General features: G+C 49.0%; 5 protein-coding genes across 5 annotated transcripts; 3 read left to right on the top strand and 2 right to left on the bottom strand.

Moving 5' to 3' along the window:
• Window positions 1-1,313: 1,313 nt before the first annotated feature.
• PENARI_c011G12071 (acetate--CoA ligase) lies at window positions 1,314-3,607 on the bottom strand (the record flags this gene model as incomplete). Its single annotated transcript, XM_022632766.1, has 6 exons — window positions 1,314-1,376; window positions 1,443-1,717; window positions 1,771-1,900; window positions 1,950-2,210; window positions 2,264-3,508; window positions 3,569-3,607. 6 exons carry the CDS (start codon window positions 3,605-3,607, stop codon window positions 1,314-1,316), a joined length of 2,013 nt encoding a protein of 670 aa, XP_022487426.1.
• Window positions 3,608-6,273: 2,666 nt separating this feature from the next.
• PENARI_c011G04704 (putative oxalate/formate antiporter) lies at window positions 6,274-7,676 on the top strand (the record flags this gene model as incomplete). The annotated part of the gene is made up of 3 exons (XM_022632579.1): window positions 6,274-6,565; window positions 6,618-6,710; window positions 6,769-7,676. 3 exons carry the CDS (start codon window positions 6,274-6,276, stop codon window positions 7,674-7,676), a joined length of 1,293 nt encoding a protein of 430 aa, XP_022487388.1.
• A 1,601-nt stretch (window positions 7,677-9,277) lies between these two features.
• Window positions 9,278-10,704, top strand: PENARI_c011G03108 (M20 family metallo-hydrolase; the record flags this gene model as incomplete). The annotated part of the gene is made up of 3 exons (XM_022632545.1): window positions 9,278-9,441; window positions 9,497-9,814; window positions 9,873-10,704. The coding sequence occupies 3 exons, from the start codon at window positions 9,278-9,280 to the stop codon at window positions 10,702-10,704; spliced, it is 1,314 nt and encodes a 437-aa protein (XP_022487647.1).
• Window positions 10,705-11,375: 671 nt separating this feature from the next.
• PENARI_c011G08302 (bZIP transcription factor) lies at window positions 11,376-13,114 on the top strand (the record flags this gene model as incomplete). Its single annotated transcript, XM_022632673.1, has 3 exons — window positions 11,376-11,447; window positions 11,500-11,856; window positions 13,049-13,114. The coding sequence occupies 3 exons, from the start codon at window positions 11,376-11,378 to the stop codon at window positions 13,112-13,114; spliced, it is 495 nt and encodes a 164-aa protein (XP_022487421.1).
• Window positions 13,115-13,466: 352 nt separating this feature from the next.
• Window positions 13,467-14,565, bottom strand: PENARI_c011G05121 (NmrA/HSCARG family protein; the record flags this gene model as incomplete). The annotated part of the gene is made up of 3 exons (XM_022632590.1): window positions 13,467-13,544; window positions 13,594-13,932; window positions 13,984-14,565. 3 exons carry the CDS (start codon window positions 14,563-14,565, stop codon window positions 13,467-13,469), a joined length of 999 nt encoding a protein of 332 aa, XP_022487454.1.
• Between the last annotated feature and the right edge of the window lie 1,097 nt (window positions 14,566-15,662).

Genomic DNA, 15,662 nt, shown 5'->3' with positions numbered 1-15,662 from the left:
TAAATCCCCCAGAAAGGATGGATGCTTCCCAACCAATTACCAGACCAATGCACGCAGTTCTTTGGGAAAAAGGATTTTACATGAATAACAACCTCTGAAACCATCCCCGCGAGGGGACATACAGCAACGGGATCCATAGCGAGATCGGCTCCCTAGGTGTGCGATCTGCGGATCTGTAACTCATCAAGTTGAGCAGCAGCAGGGGCGTCACATAATAAAGTTTGGTCCCCTGTTTCGCCGCATGTCTAGTGCATCCTATTGACGATAAAAAAAGAAAGAACCCCGCCTGCCTCACAGCACTTACAGTAGTACATAAACAATGCGTCATAAGTTACCTGCCCAATCTACAGGATACCTTTTCCCCCAGATCTCCTTAAGAAAAATTACACTAGAAACCATCTCATCCCACCTGGTTTCCCATACACACCCCCAATAAGGATGGAGTCTATACCCACGACACAAAACTCTGAGAATCCTCTCTGAAAGCACAGCTAGCATCCCCACCGAAATTATCTCTAGAAATACTCGGAGCGCACACAGAAGGGGAACAAACCGAAGTTGTCGATTTCGACCTGTGGATCGATCGTTCAAACAAAGCAAAAATCAAATCTGGAAAGCTCTCGACAGGCAATGGAAATAATCATCGCTATTGAGACCAGTTTGGTGAATGCAGGGACCAGGTTCTCGATGGTATCATGTAGCCGGCTTCGGGATTGGCTTGGAGATGGTAATAGTAACGATCGAAGAAGGTAAGTTATGGCCTGTAACCTAGCTAAGTGTCTCTTAACTATCCTATACTAACTAATAGACATCAATCTGGACAATACATAACCAAATGCCTCCACAAGATGACGAACTGGCTGCTATCACATAATCGCTTCCATATCACCCCGGTAATGATCTATAGGAAGTGGCTGGAAGCGTAGCCCCAGTGACCCAGTCTAGGGGCTAGCTATAAGCTATACCGTGATGACAGGAACGACTAACCGAGGCAATTCACAACGTGTTCCATTTAATTTATCATCCTACAAAATATCCAAATATCCAAAGCAAGATACTATTCACAACGCTTCGGAGCAGATAAGGGAATCTCAAATACACGACAGCACACATAATACCGGGGCAAAAAAAGAAAAACGCGGAAAAAACCCCACGTTTTCAAGTCAGGGAAGGGGGGCCAAGTCAAAAAGCCGGCTATCAGATCCATGGATTAACAGCTCAATTTATGATGAGAAACCCCATTTTTTTCTTCCAATGTTTCCGCTAGGAAAGTTCTTCCACGTTCATTATCATCAAAATCGTAGACGTACACTTTACTTCTGGCGGGCGGCGTGGACTGTGGCGATAATTGTGTCCACGACACTGGGGTCAGAGAGCTATAGATTTGTCAGTGATTGTCCGATGGAACCATTAAGAAAAATAGTTTTTGCGGGCAAACTTACCGTCGAGGTATCACCGAGACTGTCCTCCTCACCACTGAGAATCTTGCGCAAAATACGGCGCATGATCTTACCGCTGCGGGTCTTGGGGAGGTCTTCCACAACGAAGACGGCCTTGGGGGCAGCGAAGGGTCCAATGGACTTGCGGACTTGCATGGACAGGTCCTTGCGAACCTGGTCATTTGTCTCGTTGCCATCCTTGAGGGCAACGAAGGCGTTGACGGCCTGGCCGGTCAGCTCATCGGCGATACCGACAACTGCAGCCTCGGCAACCATGGCTATTCACAGTTAGCTTGGGCTCGGTGGGTATGTGATTTTGTGGTGTACTTACGGTGCTCGAGGAGGGCAGCCTCAATCTCGGCGGTGGACAGACGATGGCCGGAAACGTTGACAACATCATCGACACGGCCACGGATCCAGTAGTAGCCGTCGTGGTCACGACCAGCACCATCTCCGGTGAACTAGTACCTGTTAGTCTGATTGCTCTGATGGCTGAGTGCAGATACTTACGTAGTAACCCTTGTAGACATTCAGGTAAGTGTCCATGTAACGCTTGTGGGCTCCCCACACAGTGCGGGCCATACTGGGCCACGGCTGCTTGAAGGCAAGGACACCCTCAACATCATTGCCAAGGATCTCCTCTCCGGAGACAGGATCAATAATGGCGGGCTCGATACCGAAGAAGGGCAACGAAGCACTACCGGGCTTGGTGGGGGTGATACCACCAAGAGGAGTGATAACGTTTGAACCGGTCTCGGTTTGCCAGTATGTCTACAGTTACAAAATTAGCCATTATCCAAAGTTTGCAGGGGTAAGAGACGAACGTCGCAAACGTGAGCTTCTTCCTTTCCGACGGCCTCGAAGTACCACTTCCAGACCTCTGCGGCAATGGGCTCTCCGACGGAACCAAGAACACGCAGGCTCTTCATCTTGTGGTGGATGTGCTCACCACCAGCGCGCTTCAGCAGACGCAGGGCAGTAGGGGCAACGTAGAACTGGGTGACATCGTACTTGTCGATGACATCCCAGTAGCGGGAGAAGTTAGGGTACGCGGGGGTACTTTCAAACACCACAGTGGCGCAACCCAAAAGAAGAGGAGCATAAACAACGTAAGTGTGTCCGGTAATCCAACCGACATCACCACCGCAGAAGTAGCGGTCATCGTCGTGGATATCGAACACGTATTTTCCGGTCATCGCGGCACCGAGGAGGTAGCCAGCAGTGGTGTGCATAACACCCTTGGGCTTGCCGGTGGAGCCAGAGGTGTAGAGAAGGAACAGAGGATCCTCGGAGTTGACGGGCTCGGGGGCGAGATAGTTGGGGTACTTCTCGACCTCCTCGTGCCACCAGATATCACGGCCCGGGGTCCAGGGGACCTCGGCGCCAGTGCGCTTGTAGACGAGAACCGTTGTGACGTCAGGGCACTGCTTCATGGCCTCGTCGACGATGCGCTTTGTGCCAATGACCTTACCACCGCGCTTACCCTCGTCAGAGGTGATGACTACCTTGGAGGAAGCGTCGAGGACACGGTCACGGAGAGAGTCTGAGGAGAAACCGGCGAAGACAACGGAGTGCACAGCGCCGATACGCGAACAGGCAAGGAACGCAATGACGGCCTCGGGAATCATGGGGAGGTAGATTCCGACGGTGTCACCCTTCTTGACACCGCGCTCCTTGAGAGTCCACGCGACGCGGGAGACCTCGCGCATGAGCTCACCGTATGTGATCGTGCGGCCCTCATTGGGCTCGTCGGCCTCGTAGATGATGGCCACCTTGTCGGGGTTCTTAAGAGCGTGGCGGTCCACGCAGTTGTAGGAGGCGTTCAGACGACCCTCGACGAACCAGGCGTTGTCGCCATTTTCGAAAGAGCCGTGGTGTGTGGTCTCAAAGTCCCTGTCGAAGGTGAGGAGTTCGCGGGCCATGCGGGCCCAGAAAGTGTCGGGACTCTTAATCGATTCATCGTAGAGCTTTTGGTACTCGGCCATGTCCTTGATGTGGGTTCCGGTAGGGTGCTTCTCGTGGAATGCCTTGGGCACGTGGAAGGTGTCGACCTCGTGGGCCTCGAGCACCTACACCAATTGTTAGCTAATTCTGCGAGCAAAGCTCAGATTGAGATCAATGACACTTACCACGGCAGGCTTGGGCGGCGCAACTGGGCCGTCCGACATGATTGCGATTCTCCGAAGGTGTGTATAAGGAGAACTCTGGTGAGGGTTAAAACTGAAGGAGAGAGTAAGGGAAGAGAAGCTTACGAAGGGGTATAATAAAGTCCAGAAAGAAAAGAGACCGAGAGCGGGGGACGAGCCATTATGTATTTCCCCGGGTGGAGCATTTCCCAATCCGGCATGAGCCGCTTTACAGTAAAATACCACTCTGGCTATTTTACCTGCACTTGCTTACACTCTTGCTTCTGGTCCATTCTACTATTCTACTATTACTATTACCTTTTGCCCTTACTTCCCTTAATACAATACCATATGCAACGTACGCCAAGGCTTGGGTTTGGGTTCGGTCATGCGGGGGTTGACATCCTTCCGTTGCTCCGGGGAAGTGCCCCTCCACGAAAATCATGTCTGCCAATATTGGGTTGTGATCAACCGACCCCTGTCCCCGTATAGAACCCTTTGACCGAACCCCGCCTATGGTTGTCTTCCCGACTTGGAGGTAATACTTGTAGAAGGCAGTGGGCTAGATCAGCCTTTCATGCCGTCTCGAGGGTTGTGCGTACAGGTACATGTCCATCCTCATGGTTAAGTTAACTTAGGTACTTCTTCCTCGGGAGATCCCCCACCTGCACGATTGAGATCTCAATCTCAGATCTAGATGCTCCGGTGTGACATACGAGAGCTATGTCATGAGGTTTATGATGTCAACCTTGAAGCTAAAGCTCAACCTTGGAACTGTATGTTCAACCTGGGGAGGCGGACCGATGCCCAATTGCAGATTAGTTCGGCAACCACTTGATCTCACAATGGAAGTTTATTGATTCTTGGCACTTTACAAGCCTGCAGACAAGCCATGACAAGCTTGTGTATTTAATTCAAGTTCATTTGCACTGTGGGTAAGGTGGTTTGGATTGTGGGGAGTGTGGGACAACGCCTGTCTCGCTAATTTCTTTTTCCCCTTGTTTTTTTCTCGTGTAGATAAATATTGTATACATAAATATAGTCCTGAGATAAACACATTGTACCGCCCAATATATGCTTAAATCCTCTCTCATTCCCCTGAGGTTGTGGTATCCTCCGTTGCATCCGAGTGTCACAATATAAGTTTGACGGCGGGATCTTCGCCCCTCCCCTATTGCAACTGTAACTGCAACGCGAAGATCAGACGGCAAAGAACGCACCGAGCCACTGCACCGCGCATATGCGGCAGAAATAAAAAGGTTGAACTAATGCACATTAGCTCCACCTCTCCCACTTCGTGTCCCAACAAAAAATGCCCATGCAGCCTGACCTAACCGACCTAGGTAGATAATCCAGCCCGGACGACGTGTGTACTGTACAGCCAATACCAGCGGGATGAACCCGAGAACCCCACCATACCAAAATCCGACACCGTTGTGGGACAGCTATGAACCGTTCTTTGAGAAGGTGAGTGGCCGAGAAAAGACCGCGTTAAGTCCAGGGTAAGTCCAGGGAGAAGAGGGTGACGAGGGAGTGCGACACCGGATAAATGATAGTCCGGTTCCGTCCAATGAAATATGGGCATATCTCAGCATCCTTGCCCTGATTTTGGACTGGACAGATTCAGCATGGATCGCGGATCTTCGGAGGATCTGGAATATCGAAATCGGAGGTCGTCGCAATGCCGGCTTGGCATGGGTAACATTCCGTCAATTGGCCGATTGCGCTCGACCTTCTCGGCTTCGACCCGTGAAATATGTGAAGCAAGACGATGGCCGTCGATTAGCATGTAGAGAGCTGGCATTGGATAGAGTCAAACATCCATCATCCATGGGATCTGTGAAGAAACATCTCGAAGTAGATGGCCTTGCACGGTCTGTCAGACGACGGCCTTTCTGGCGATAATAGGTTAACCGCGAAGAAAGCACGGGTTCAATCTTCCAGGAGATGCAAGTCAAGATCAGGCGTAGACTGTGGTATTAGCTGTGGTTATCCATTTCCCCTGGGGAAATCTCCCCGTGTTCCCAGATTGTTCAATCTCTCCAATTGAGCATCCAAACCAAGGCAGAGATGACGGATGAAGGGAGTCTGAAGCCGCGGGTAGAAGCACACACAGCCTTCATCTCCCTCGGTTCGAAATCAAAGCTTCGTCCGGCGACATTGAAGGGAATGACGTTCGAACCGATAAAAACCTTGGGACATCGGTTAGGGCTCGGAAAGGGCAACTCCAGGGTTCGGACGAGCGGGGCGGGTGCTTGACCCTCGGAGAGGAAACATAGTGAATTACCTACATATAGGTAGGTGTTTTCCTGTCTTGTCTATTTATCCTGTTGAGCGGCTCGAGTTTGTAAGCCCGTAACCTGATTCGGCCCGAGTGGTTCCTTGGAGGCTGTGAGAAGATCGACCAATCCCATGAAGGGTCTCGGGGTTTGCTATCCCATGAATGGTCTCGGGGTTTGTAAACCCATCACCTGATCCGGTTTAGGTGTTTCCTTGAGCCTGTGAGAAGGAAGGGCCAACCTATCCCACGAAGCGACTTGGATTTGTAAGCTCCATGACCTGATTCGGCCCAAGTGGTTCTTTAATGTTTTAAGAAGGCGTGGGGTGTTATCAGTCGTAGTAGTCAGCTATCTATATTCACCACTAATGATAATGAAGACATACATAATTAGGCCAGTAATCTATCCTATTCAATCCCGATGTCAAAAATGGTCGTCAGCGACGAAGTGGAAATTTCCAGCAGAGTGGTAACTTCGAGCCCCTTATCGGATAGCGTCGATCTATCGGATGAGAACAGCTACCCAGAAGGAGGTCTCAAGGCCTGGTCTGTTGTTCTTGGAGCATGGTGTGCAATGGTCCCTTCGATGGGATTATTGAATAGTTTGGGGGTTCTACAAGCGTGGACGAGCACGCATCAGTTGAAGGACTATTCGGAGTCGAGTATTGGTTGGATTTACGGTTCTTATGCATTCTTTCTATACATTGCCGGAGCGCAGATGGGTTTGTCAACACTTCATATCTCTGTCTGTGCAATGAGTCTTACAATATACAGGTCCGATCTTCGATACATATGGCTCCAAGTTTGTGATCATCCCAGGTTCTATCGGGATGGTGGTTTCCATGGTATGTTTCAGTTTCAGCGAAGGTACGTTCAGATCGAAACACACGATCCAATAAGTTACAAGCACCTAACATAATCACAGAATACTACCAAATCTTCCTCTCCTTCAGCGTCCTCGGCGGCCTATCAGCCTGCACACTCTTCACCCCAGCAATATCAACAGTCGGCCATTGGTTCAACCTCCGCCGCGCCTGGGCAACAGGTGTAGCATGTACAGCTGGTGGAATTGGCGGAGTGATATTCCCCCTAATAATCCTCTACGCGGCACCCAAGATCGGTTTCCCATGGGCAATCCGGATCATCGCACTGCTCTCTGCGATACTATGTGCATGCGCATGTCTATTGCTTAAGACACGGCTACCGCCAAACAAGAAAGCCGGAGCATCGGTTGATTTCCGCGCGCTGAGGGATGTCAAATATGCTTCTACGACTGCAGCTGTTTTCTTGGTCGAATTCGCGGTTTTCATACCCATTACCTATATTGCATCATATGCAGTCTCCGTCGGTGTAGATGATACAATGTCCTACCTGCTAATACCATTTCTGAATGCTGGTGCTATACCGGGTCGATTCCTGCCAGGCTTGGTAGCTGATAGAGTTGGTCGTTTCAACGTGATGGCGTTGACATCGTTGCTGTGTTCGATATTGACGCTGGCTTTGTGGATGAAGGCTGGTGATGATTTGACGGCGATTATTTGTTATGCTGTTTTCTTTGGGTTTTGGAGTGGTGCTGCCATAAGTCTCACGCCGGTTTGTATTTCTCAAGTTTGTGCGACTGATGATTATGGGAAGCGGACTGGGACGACGTTTACTATTAGTAGTATTGGGACTCTTGTTGGGATTCCGATCGCTGGGGCGATTTTGGAGCGTGATAGTGGAGGGTATGGGGGTTTGATTGTCTTTGGTGGTGTGCTTTATTTGGCGGCTACGGTTGCGTTTGTTGTTGCTCGGGGGATTTGTGCTGGATGGACTTTGGATGTCAGATTTTAGAGGACATAGAATAAGAGGGAAGATAAAAAACATGATAAAAGGGGTTATACGGGCATGGCGGCTTTAAGCACTGTCACCATCAATGCAAGTGTTCATGTGGACAGAACTTGCTCTCGGACAACTCTCGTGCGACACAGCCTCCACAATGATTTAATTAGGTAATATGATCTAGCTCAGTACGACATAGCTACGCACGAAAATGCACATTTAGGCAATTTGGCGCTATAGGAATGCAGCCACACACAGCTAGACGGTCAACCACGGAGCTCGACTTAAATCGGTGAAGAGAGCTCGAATCCGAATGCCCAGGAAACAAGCTCCATCCAGCTTTGAACATGTAGGTCGAGGTATATTCGAACATCCATCATGACCAGATGGTATGTGACCTACCTTGGATTATGTGGTAGTCGAAGGACTTCGCCGTCCGCCGATATTCTCCGCCGGGAATCTATACGACATGTCGCGTCAACATGCAGATCAAATATGACATCCCGCGTCGATCTTGAGGGATTGAACATAAAAAGGTGAAGTTTCCCCAGGTTTTCACGTGTTGAGAATCTCAAGAAAACATCCAAGGGTCTCTCTGTTTCGTGTCAGTTATACGGTTCAAACCAATCTCAAGCGAATCAGATCCGAACATAAAAGGTTCAAATACGAATCGTGACGATGTCAGGCAAAGAAATTAGCAAGAACATCAAGACAAAGGTCCTATCCATCTTGTCTACCGACATTGATTCTAGATCGAGAACATCCAATCGATCGAGAACATATCCGTAAGGTGTTCTATGTTAAGTGACGTCATTTCCTCTGACCTAGTCGCAGTCACTCCAGAATGACTTGTTATACTGCTCCTGCTCCTTATAACGGTATACTCTAACCTTGTGTTGCCTTGTTAGGAGATGTTAACTGCTACCAGGAGATCAATGTTTTGGTTCTTGCTGCCGGGGTAAAGGGTACGCTCGGTAGGGATTTTTCGGATAACTTAGCTTCTTTTGCTTTTTCCTTTTTTATTATTATTATCAGATATATCCAGGGCAAAATATACCCTGTGAAATACATCCTTAAAAACTTTTTTGGGGTGTATAGTTTGCTTCGTACCTACACACACTCGCTGGTCATACCGTCCACAGCACTCCTGGCATGCTGTGAACGACGCATTTTTTTTACATGACAAGGTCCGGCTTTTCCTACTCTATAGGTTCATTTTACCCATATCAAGCATCTTCCCAAATGCGAAGTGTGTAGTTATGCGAGGCAAATTCTCTTGGCTGAAAGAAATTTAGGGTTTGTAGATGTTGCGGGAAGGCGCCGTTTCCCGCCATGAGCCGCCAACCGGGCTTCGGCCGTAGTCCACACCATACTTTGACTGATAATTTCAAACATTTCGTTTACCAGTCGATTAATCTTGCCTTGTATCGATATCCACAGCTGTTCGAGGAAGGCGCTGCCAGACCCATAGATTGGTCCACTTGGGCATCCCTTGATACACTGCCATTACTGACCCGGCTCTTGTACGGAGCATCTCTATATAAGCGCTGCACCTGCTGAGCCTGGCATCTTTGATTATCATTCTGTAGAGCAGGCGTATTATCCTCTGCAGAATGTACAGCACAAACGGCGCAACACGCGCCCTGTACTCCAACACACGGCGATTTTCAACTGCGACCCGACTCCTAGCATCCTCAGGCCTCAAGATAAACCCCGAGAGACTATGGAATACATTACACGAGACTTGCAAATGGGGCGCTACCCATCGCTATGGCGAGTATGTATCGGTATCCCTTCTTTGAACAAAGACTGTCGACCTAACGCGCCAGCAGCGGCCCAACTGACACAGGTATGGCTCGTCTAACCCTCACCGACGACGATGCCAGTGTGCGCAAGTGGTTTGCCACTGAAGTTCAGAAGCTGGGTTGCACTCTCTCCGTGGATCAGATGGGCAACATGTTCGCGCGCCAGTCAGGTCGACTGAGCTCCCCTGTTCCAATGATCGCAATGGGAAGCCATTTGGATACCCAGCCTCGCGGTGGTCGATATGATGGTATTCTTGGTATTATGGCTGCGCTGGAAGTTTTGCGAACCATGAAAGAGAGCAAATTCCAGACCAATTATGATGTCGGCGTCGTTAACTGGACCAAGTACGTACTTAGCTCACCTTAGGATGCTGGGGCTCTATTCGCTAACTAAAGTTTGCAGTGAGGAGGGAGCTCGCTTCCCTATGTCCATGTGCTCCTCAGGTGTCTGGGCTGGAGCCATCCCTATCCAGAAAGCTTGGGATCTACGTGATATCCACGATCCCGACGTCACTCTTCGCTCCGAGCTTGAAAGACATGGATATCTCGGTGACATCTCTTGCTCTAGCGATCCGGCCACCGGGTACCCACTCGGAGCCCATTTCGAATTGCATATTGAACAGGGACCGATCCTGCCAGAGACTGGCCGGTCAATCGGTGTTGTTCGCGGAGCTCAAGGATACAGATGGTTGACCATGACGGTGCACGGAAAGGATGCGCACACTGGAACGACGCCTTTCAGTGCCCGTCAAGACCCATTGCTCGCATCCTCCAGGATGATTGCCGCTTCCCACGATATCGCCAAGAAGCACGATGCGTTGGCGTCTACTGGCATTATCAGAGTCCCTTCCAACGCATCCACAAACACTGTCTCATCGCAAGTGACTTTCACACTTGACATCCGTCACCCGCAGGATAGTGTGGTGCACGCTGTGCAGGATGAATGTCTCAGGGCTTTCGACGCTATTGCAGCCCAGGATGGAAAGGGCGTTTGGTTCGACTGGACATTAGACACTGACTCTCCGGCTGTGGAGTTCGACCACAACTGTGTGGCGTCTATCCAGGCTGCCGCAAACCAGCTCGTTGGCCGAGAGAAGTCCATGCTCATGACCAGTGGTGCAGGTCACGACACTGTCTACACTAGCAAGCACTGTCCCTCGGCAATGATCTTTGTCCCCTGCAAGGATGGAGTCAGTCACCACCCAACTGAATATTGCAGCCCGCAAGACTGGTAGGTCTTCACACTTCTTCGACTGGCATACAGAGACTAACTTTCGCAGTGCTCTCGGAACACAGGCACTTCTGGAAGCTGTTGTGCATTACGATCAATGCCGGGCAGAGAGCGAAGGACAAATATAGTTGGTAGTGTTCTTTCGGCTTTGAAGATGTCAATTAGATTACTATGCGTGTGTGGAGTATCTTTCTTTATTGCTTCAGACCTCTGGGAATCCAATCACAGTCGATCAACCCTGAACAAGAGAAGCATTTAGCCCAGCCCAATTCGCGCATAGCCGCTGTGTTCCCCAAATTGCTGGTCGAGCAATGTGGGTAGTACCGAAGACCACCGACATCCTTCACCGCGAGGTTCTGCCAGTATAAGCCGAGCTTCCTAGCTTTCTCACATGCTTCTTCATCTCGTTCTTCATTGCCTGCAAGACTTCGGTCAGAATTCATACGGTATTTTTGCCCGTCGAGAGGCAGCTTCATCACCTGGATGTCGGAGTCCGAATATTGCATTCGATAAAGGAGTGCAAAGTTTGTGCTTATTCAACATCGCGACCTGCTCGGGATGATTAATAAACCTTTCTATTGCCACTGCTTTATGGAATATCTCTTCAGCTGCCTCCTACAATATTCTTGGCTACGACGGTATCTTTTACAAAAGCCATTGCAGATTCATCGAGACATGGTCAACACGAAAGGGTCTCGGCAAAGAGGACGTCCTCGGACAGACACGGATGAAGAGAAACGACAAGATGTGAGTAGAATTGCATGATAGATAGAATACACGCAATGCTTATTTTATTTAGCGGCGCCGCGAGCAGCTGCGTTCGGCACAGCAAATGTATCGCAAGCGGAAAGAGAACACCATCAATACACTGCAAAGTCGCGTGCACGAGCTAGAAGACGAAATTGACCAGATCAGCCACTCGTTTTTGGCTTTCAGCAGTCTGCTCTTGGAAACGGATGCCCCGAAGCGAGATCCACGTGTTACTCTGACCCTCCGAGAACTAGCTCAACAATGCCTGGCCCTTGCCAAGACGGGATGTAACGATATTGAGGAGATAGATCACCTCAGGGCTGCTGCTCTCACCGAAAGCAATGTGGAAAGGAATTCAGTACAAAGTGACAGCCATTCGGACACCCTAGAAAGTGTTATAAACACCGTCAGACGATATCAGAGCCCAATGGAACAGTACAAAACACTATTACCAGATACACAACAATCGTCATCGCAATCTCCATCGGCTTTATCATTCAGTACAGCTATCGCACCGTCCACTTTCCATTCGTCCGCTCCATTCTCCTATATATCATACCCTCTGTCAAATTCCTTGCTCACTAGCACAAGGAACAAAGGGTGCAGAGATTTTTCACAATTCCTGATTAAAGTGTGCTGTCAATCTGGGTACCAACTCCTTGTCAACTCTCCAGACGACATGAAAATTCAAGAAATCTTTGGGACTTTCCTTTCTCCAATGGAGCGAGATACCTTCATTTCACATTTTTGTAGCGGACTTCAAGATCATAGCGGAGATCTGGTTGATCAAATGGCTACCGTTTTCTCCCCGCTACCGTCGAGAAGAAGCAACTATACTTCCGTGCCGCTCTCAAAGTTCTATATGGCGTCGAAATCGACGGCTATGCCTGAGCTGGATGATTTAATGGACGCAAGAGATGTGCAGGGTATGCTCTTTGAGAGGGGATTTCGTTTCAAAGAAACAGGGCCCCGGCCCTCTAGCTCAAGCCTTAATTCGACATTTGACGTGGCCACTTTTGCCGAATGTGAGTTGCTCATTGCTTGAAAATAGTGGAAATTCAACTGACGGAAAATCAAAGTACTCGCCATTCAATGTATCTGTTTTGGATATGGCCCTGTATTCCGAAGGCGGAACGTTGAGACTTCATTGCGCCTCACAGCGTCTGATAATTCCAGTGCTTTCAATACTGTCCTGCCTGATCCGAGGGTAATTGACTCCAGTCATGAGCTTTGGCAGATCCATTTGGCCTAGGAGGAGAGTGTGCAGGCTCGGTCAGAAATGAAATGAGCCTGGGTCAGCTTTGTGCAAGATGACCAGACCATGTTCGAGGACAATACCATGTTGAAGCTTCAGAAGTGCAAATTTTAGTGACTCCGGCGGAATGGTTTCACTGCCCGTCTGTAATTGCGGAAAATAGCGCTTCGCATAATTGCCCTGAAGGACTGAACCAAATTGTAATCCAGCATGATCCCCCTTCCCCCCAAAAATAGCAATCCTACAGCAAATATAAATATCCGTGTATGTACAATGATGTCCCACTTCCTGAAACGGATCCTCGTTAAGACCTATCGTAGCCTAGCTGACGTTCACCTATCAGGCTGCCCTCATGGCGCGCGACATTGAAATCGTTGTGACGCTTCAGCAAAGTCTAGCACGGTGTTGAGCAACAGGCTGGGAAGAGGCAGTCTAGATTTTTCCTACATAAGTGAATCGCTACTCGTGGCAGCGCAAAATAATAGGTACAATGTGCGAATTATGCATTGTTGATCGCACCACTAACATAAACCTCTATGATAATCAAGAGATGGAGTGAGGCGTCTTAAGTCATTCTATGCTGAGCTCTTTTACTTTCGTAATTTTCGCCAAGAGTAATTGCTCGTACTGCTTTTTCGCTATCTTAAACGCGTCCTAGTCTGCCAACAACCCTGCATCCATTCACCTTCCTAGACACGAAGAAGCCCCTTCTATTAGATTGGTTGGGCAGCAAATAGATTGCTGCCAGATAGTTCCAGCCCTTACGAGCTAAAGACCTTGGACCAGTCCTGCTTTTTGAAGTAGTCCGCCACGCTATCAAGCTTGGGTGCGTGTTCCAACTATACAAGTTAGTGTAAAGAACCTCTCACAACAACGCATGACACTCACGTCCTTAGGATTTATGATGGTTGGATCTCCTCCGTAATATCCAAACTCCTTCCAATACCCCCAGTTGTCATCAAGTTCCTGCTGTAGCTCAGGGGGGAAAGGAACGACTGACTCCCCCTTAGGTAGCACGACGGGTTCAGCTTTTATACCTGTCACTTGCGAGAAGGTTTCAATAAGGCCGCGCAGCGAAATCCGGGCTCTATAACCGATGACCTTCTTTGGAGCTGAATCAAGCACTATGGCTTTGACAATGGGTCCGGTGTCTTCTTCCGCGGCGATAAAAGGTAGCTCCACGTCTGGGTCAAGGCCCCCGATAAACTGGGCCACTCCGTCCGCATTCTGGGAAGAATAAGTCAATATTTATAAAGAGGAGGGAGGCCGACAAGGTACCTTTCTTGGAAGAGTAATAGGATTGGAGACAAAGTTGTTCAAGAAGTACCCAGCCTGGAAGATACTTGTTTTGGCCCACAACTCAGGATGGTTCTCGCTGCCGTAAGCCTCGGCCTTAGCCTTGGAATCAAAGTGATAGACATGCGGGTATTTCCCATTGGACCACTTGGCTGCATTGGAGAGAGAGGATAGCACAAAACGTTCCAGGGTGTGGACTTTTGCCGCAGCGTCAATGACACCCTCCAATTGCTCGGTTTCGTGGTTAGCAGCCCAGACATTGAGAGGCTGAGCTGCTGCTGCTGCCTTGGCTTGACTGGCGGGATCGCCAAACAAACCCCAGAAATCGCTAACCGCGAAGATAACATGGGCGCCCTTAAAGGCCGGGATAAATGAGGAAGGATGATCTAGATCAGCTTTGACCACTTCTGCACCGCGAGTAGCCAATGCTTGGGCCTTTGAGCTCGAAGGGTTTCTGGTAATCGCGCGCACCCGCCAGCCGGGTTCCTGCAGGAACGCTTCTACAACAGAGCCGCCCTGGTTACCGGTGGCGCCAAGAATAACAATTAGCTTCTTGGAAGCCATGACAAAGGTATGTTAGAATAACTGGAGTAACTGACGATCGTGAAGAGTCAGAGTAACGGACCATATGTTGGATTGCCTCCGTTTTATAGTCAACGGCTCTACGAGGATCGTTGGTTTGGATTGCTGAATAAAATATTCAGCTGCTTAGAATTCTAGAAATTCCTTGAAAGTCTCCGAGGATCGGTCCAACTGAACCACCCGAACCGTCCAAAAGACATGTCAACCTTCAAATAGTGACCAAAAAACCTAATATATTGGCTCCAAGCATTCTTGCGAGGACCCACAGATCTCTGCGGCGCAAATCATATAATCACGTTGTCTAAATATTTAACTAGTTAAGTTAACTTTGGCTTGAATAGTAATCAGTCCGACATTTCCAAGTACACAGGACCAGGACCCACTCGAATACTAATCACATATGGCCTCTCTTGAATCAAACGTCTAGGAAACGGTCCCAACCCATACTCGACATCTAATAGGCCCCAGTGGACCCATTGTTGAAGAGTGGCGACTCACTGGGGTCCTCTGGAGTTCGAGGGGAGGGATGTGAAGCCGATTTATGCTGTTCATAATAACAAAGACCCGATTTGAGATCCGATATTATGTTTACTGATACATACCGACAGATAATGAGCCGATCGGGATGATTATTAAACAGACTTCTTCGTAACATTTTGCTCGTAGAGTAGTATCATTCTTCTATCGTCGAGGTAGGCACAAAGATTGTCGTCTTTCTAACAAGGGTGCTAATGTTGGGCAACCTACCTGGCCCAGAAGGGCGATCGCTTCCCGGGTCGATAGAACTTCCTTTGGAGCTTGTTAGGCTCGTTAAGGAGCATTAAGGCGCTGTGGCGAGACGGAAGTTTAGGCTTCTAGCGCCTCTTGGCTACCATTTATATTTATTGGAATTGTGGCGGAGCACTGGCAGTATCCTAGGATCGAGTGTTCACAGATCACCCTCTAATACAGTACGTTGTCTACACAAGGACCTGCTTTGGCCGTTCACGGCACTCTTTACGTAAGGATATAATATCGAAGTTGAACAAGATACTTATTGACAAGGAGCTATTGGGACAACATTATTGGCCAGAAAATAC

This window comes from Penicillium arizonense (genome assembly GCF_001773325.1).
Source record: "Penicillium arizonense strain CBS 141311 chromosome Unknown PENARI_contig011, whole genome shotgun sequence".
Classification (NCBI taxonomy): domain Eukaryota; kingdom Fungi; phylum Ascomycota; class Eurotiomycetes; order Eurotiales; family Aspergillaceae; genus Penicillium; species Penicillium arizonense.
This window is presented reverse-complemented; position numbering and strand designations above follow the sequence as displayed.